The 3991-nt window shown below is 33.6% G+C and overlaps 1 protein-coding gene across 1 annotated transcript; it reads right to left on the reverse strand.

Annotated features, from left to right (window-relative positions):
* Positions 1–1433: 1433 nt before the first annotated feature.
* Positions 1434–3275, reverse strand: LOC112522954 (NAC domain-containing protein 22-like). Its single transcript, XM_025132321.1, has 3 exons — positions 3014–3275; positions 2344–2612; positions 1434–2247 (listed from the first exon to the last, which is right to left on the reverse strand). Exons 1-3 carry the CDS (start codon positions 3180–3182, stop codon positions 1645–1647), a joined length of 1041 nt encoding a protein of 346 aa, XP_024988089.1. The 5' UTR covers positions 3183–3275; the 3' UTR covers positions 1434–1644.
* Positions 3276–3991: the final 716 nt, after the last annotated feature.

The following is a 3991-nucleotide window of genomic DNA, read 5'->3' on the forward strand; positions in this document are numbered from 1 at the left end:
GGGTTAATTCTTTCCCTTAGAACCGTACTTGAGAGTTTACTACCTCATACAGCTCGCCAGTCAACTCTTTTTGTATCCCATTTGAATCTACCATATCTAACTGAATAAGATTTCTCATAGATCTATCCAATTTTTTAAGGTTAACGAAAAGAAGTTAATAAAATGAGTTTCAAATTGTGATGATGAAATATTACATCTTTGATTGATTGGGAAACCATGATCTATAATGGTCAGCAAATTTACTGTGAAATTATTGCATTTTTTGCTAGTATTTGGTTTCATGGCTTACATTGTGTAACTTTGAACTACAACATTGAAAATTGATATTTTTTATCATTCAAAGTTAATCACTTAGTATTTTTACTCGATAGTTATTTTAATCAGACAAAAATATAAAATGAGAGGTAAAATAGTCATTTCTGACATTGAGACTGTTTATTCAACACAATAACCAAAAAATCATTTTTCTTAAATCATACAGACGATCTAATCAATACATACAACTTGATACATACAGGACTTGATGATACATAAACCAAATAAGTAATGGTCCAACAATACAAACTATTTATAATAAGGCAACAAGAAATATTTCACTTCCTTAACTAGAGTTTAATAATATTGCTTGTGAAAATATTCATAACAAGATACCTACCACTAAGGGCATGTTTGTTAGCGGCTTAATGAGCTTCATGGAACTTACTACTTATTCAATCAGCTATATATGGTTGTTTACTAATGGCTTAAGGATATAGAAAGTGACTTATTTAGTAAGCTTCTAGGGAGAGCTTTATACCAAAAAGCCTCATTTTTTTCACGAAATCTATCCTTCCTAATTCAAAAACACGTTCCTTTCCATCTATGGAAAAACTCTTTCAAACAAAGACATCTGCAATCTATACAGATTGATAAATCCATACAAACAATTTTATCCATACATGACTTAATGAAAAGTCAACCAAACAACCCCTAAGTCACTGACACAATAAAACAAGAGTACAGATTTTCAAGAAAGTGAAGCAAATTAATATAATATCGTTGTACTCCTCATTTTTCAGAAAAGCAATATTTATTAAACTGGACCCATGAAATATATGAATGACTTCGCCCTAAGCCCTAAGTACAGAGTGAAGTCAATTAACCACTACAAAAGAAAACAAGTACTTTTTGAAGAGAACTTGCGGAATGTTTAGGTCCATACACTAGACTAGAGGTGGTTACAAAACAGTCCAGAAACGTCCATTTCAGTTACGGATCTAGCCAAGGCGCTCCAAAAAAAGAAAGTTCGGACCAATCCTAATTTGGCAAGCTACGGGCCGATTAAAGACTGACAATGTAGACCCGCTAGGGCCTATGCATATGAAAGGCCAAAACGTTACTAGTTCTTGGTATCTACATACAAATATGAATTTATACTTTAGGGTCTATGCAGATGAAAGAACGAAACATTTATTAGTTCTTGATATCAACATACAAATATGAATTTATACTTATAAATCCAGTAGCAAAGACTAACATTTAAAATACTAGTTATTACAGCTGTGATCAGACAGACAGAAAGACAAGTTAATCTAGAAACTAGTCTTTCCATTTTTATTTTACGTTTAAATATAATCTACAATTAAGTTAATATTTTCTACAACCTTAGAAATTAAGGATATTAGCATAAGGAGACGTCAACATTATATTGTCTAACCATGGACTGCATAATTGTGTCCAAAAGGAGTCTTGGGTCCAGTCCGTGTTCATCTTGGGCAATTGTAGTTCTCGTAACATCTCGTTTTCTGTAGGTAGTCTTAAACTTGAGACCTTACTAATACTATTGTCATTGTCAGTGTTACTACTGTTTGCATCGCTGATGACGTCAGGCTCTTCTTTCAATTTTTCATCTAACATAAACATCAAGTCGTGACACGATTCATCATGGTTGTCTGATAAAACATGGAAAGACTCGGTTGGCGTTATAGGTGCTGGTGGTGGTGAAGACTCGTCTTTCAATTTCTCGTCCCAGAAAAGTAGCAAGTCTTGATGGAATTCATCACTGTTATCGGATGCCATGTGGCATGATTCCATTGGTGTCGGCAATGATGATGCTAAGTTATCATTTTGAGTGTAGAATGAGATGGGTTCTTCGAGAGACAGAGGAGTGGATGGTTGGATCGTCTTGGTTACTTCTTCCATTGCTGCCCTTTGCTCTAACACCTTCATAGAAGTTGCCTTTCTGTATATCTTACACAACACGATCTCCTATAAAAACAAACATTCAAATTTTCCGATTATAGATTGTACATCATGCATTAAAATTTGTATACTGAACTCAAGTTATATTTTCCGATATAATACCTTGTGTAATGGGTAAGAATCAGGCAAACGATACTCGTTCATGACCCAATCCGTTTTGTTTCCTCTCGGTGCTCTGCCTTTGTAAAAGACTAAAGTTTTTTTCAAGCCAAGGGGCTTCTTCGGATCAGTTAAACTGAATATCTTACGATCCGATCCAGTTGCCTTCCAAAAACCGTTTTGGGTGGTCCGGTTGGGTCTCCCTCCACTCCCATGCTTTCTATCTCTTGGCACAAAAAAGTACCACTCTCTTTCACCAATCTTTGACAACCCTACAATTTCCAAACATCCAGTTATACCCTTGAGGTCAAAACTGTAAAATTAAATCTTGTTTTCACTTTATCATTTCTATAATACATTATTAAAATGACAAAAATAACCTTACAGTTGAAAAAAATATATTTAAACGAAATTTATGGTTTGTTAAGTTAATGTATTCTTACCTATATAACGAAATAATCTTTTCCATTTTATTAATTTAAGTTTATAGACTCTTAAAATCTATTTATCTCTATGCCCACTTCATTTTAAAATGACGAAAACAGCCTTAAAGCAGGTGGTAATAATAACTTCATTTATGTTGAGAAATGTTATCCAACAAAAGCATAATTTTGAATGATAAACGAAAGAAGCTAAGACATGAGCTGTGGTTACTAAAACTCGTAAAAATTACCTGGCAAAGCCCAAGGATCGTAAAGATAAATGTTGAGATAGCCGATGATGTCGAAACGCAAGTTGTTTTTTCCAGAAACCATTTTTTTGAGGTAAAAATCGAGCAACTCTTCTTCGGTAGGGTGGAAGCGGAAGCCGGGCAGTTGGAGCTCCAAGTAAGTCGGATCCATGGTCGAAGTCGAATCCTAACGCTGTGAGGTCGAGACGGAGATGGAGATGAAGATGGAGGTGGTGGGTTTGGGAAGTTGTGGATGTGGTGTTGGATTGAGTCATGGGGTTTGTATATATACTTAAAGGGGGGAAATGGAGTTAAAAGTTTGGCATGTGGGGTAGACTTAATGAGTGAAGTCTTTGTAAAAGGGCCAAGAGATGTGGGGTCTTTTGTAGAATTAAGAGTGGGGTCACGCGTTAAATATTTTTCCAGATTTTGATGCTTATATTTTATACAAAAATCATTTTAAATTAAGATTTTATGTCCATCTCTTTAATTATAAATATATAATATATATCACTACAACAAAATTGGGGGTTTATAGGACACCCACAATTTCTAAGTGTCTCAATAGACTGTTTTATAGAACTTAATTTATAGGACCAAAATATAATGTGTCATATCTAAAAGTGTTGTAATAAGTTTATATGACACTTTTGAACGTCTTAACAAGTTTTTGAGAACATTTTTCATACAAAATGTCGCATTAGCAATTTTAAAGGACACTTTTGAGAAATTGTCCTATAAACTCAACTTTTTACAGGACAGTTTTCAAATAGTATCTTATAAAGTTGAGAATGAGACACTTTATATTAAAAGTGTCCTAAAAAACTTATTACGATGTTAAAAAACGTCATATAAACTTATTACAACATTTTTAGATAGGACACTTTATTTTTTTTAATCCTATAAACTAAGTCCTATAAAGAGGTCTATTAAGACACTTAGAATTTGAGAGTGTCCTATAAATCCGATTTTATTGTAATA

This window comes from Cynara cardunculus (genome assembly GCF_001531365.2).
Source record: "Cynara cardunculus var. scolymus isolate 2C chromosome LG 12, CcrdV1, whole genome shotgun sequence".
NCBI classification, from domain to species: domain Eukaryota; kingdom Viridiplantae; phylum Streptophyta; class Magnoliopsida; order Asterales; family Asteraceae; genus Cynara; species Cynara cardunculus.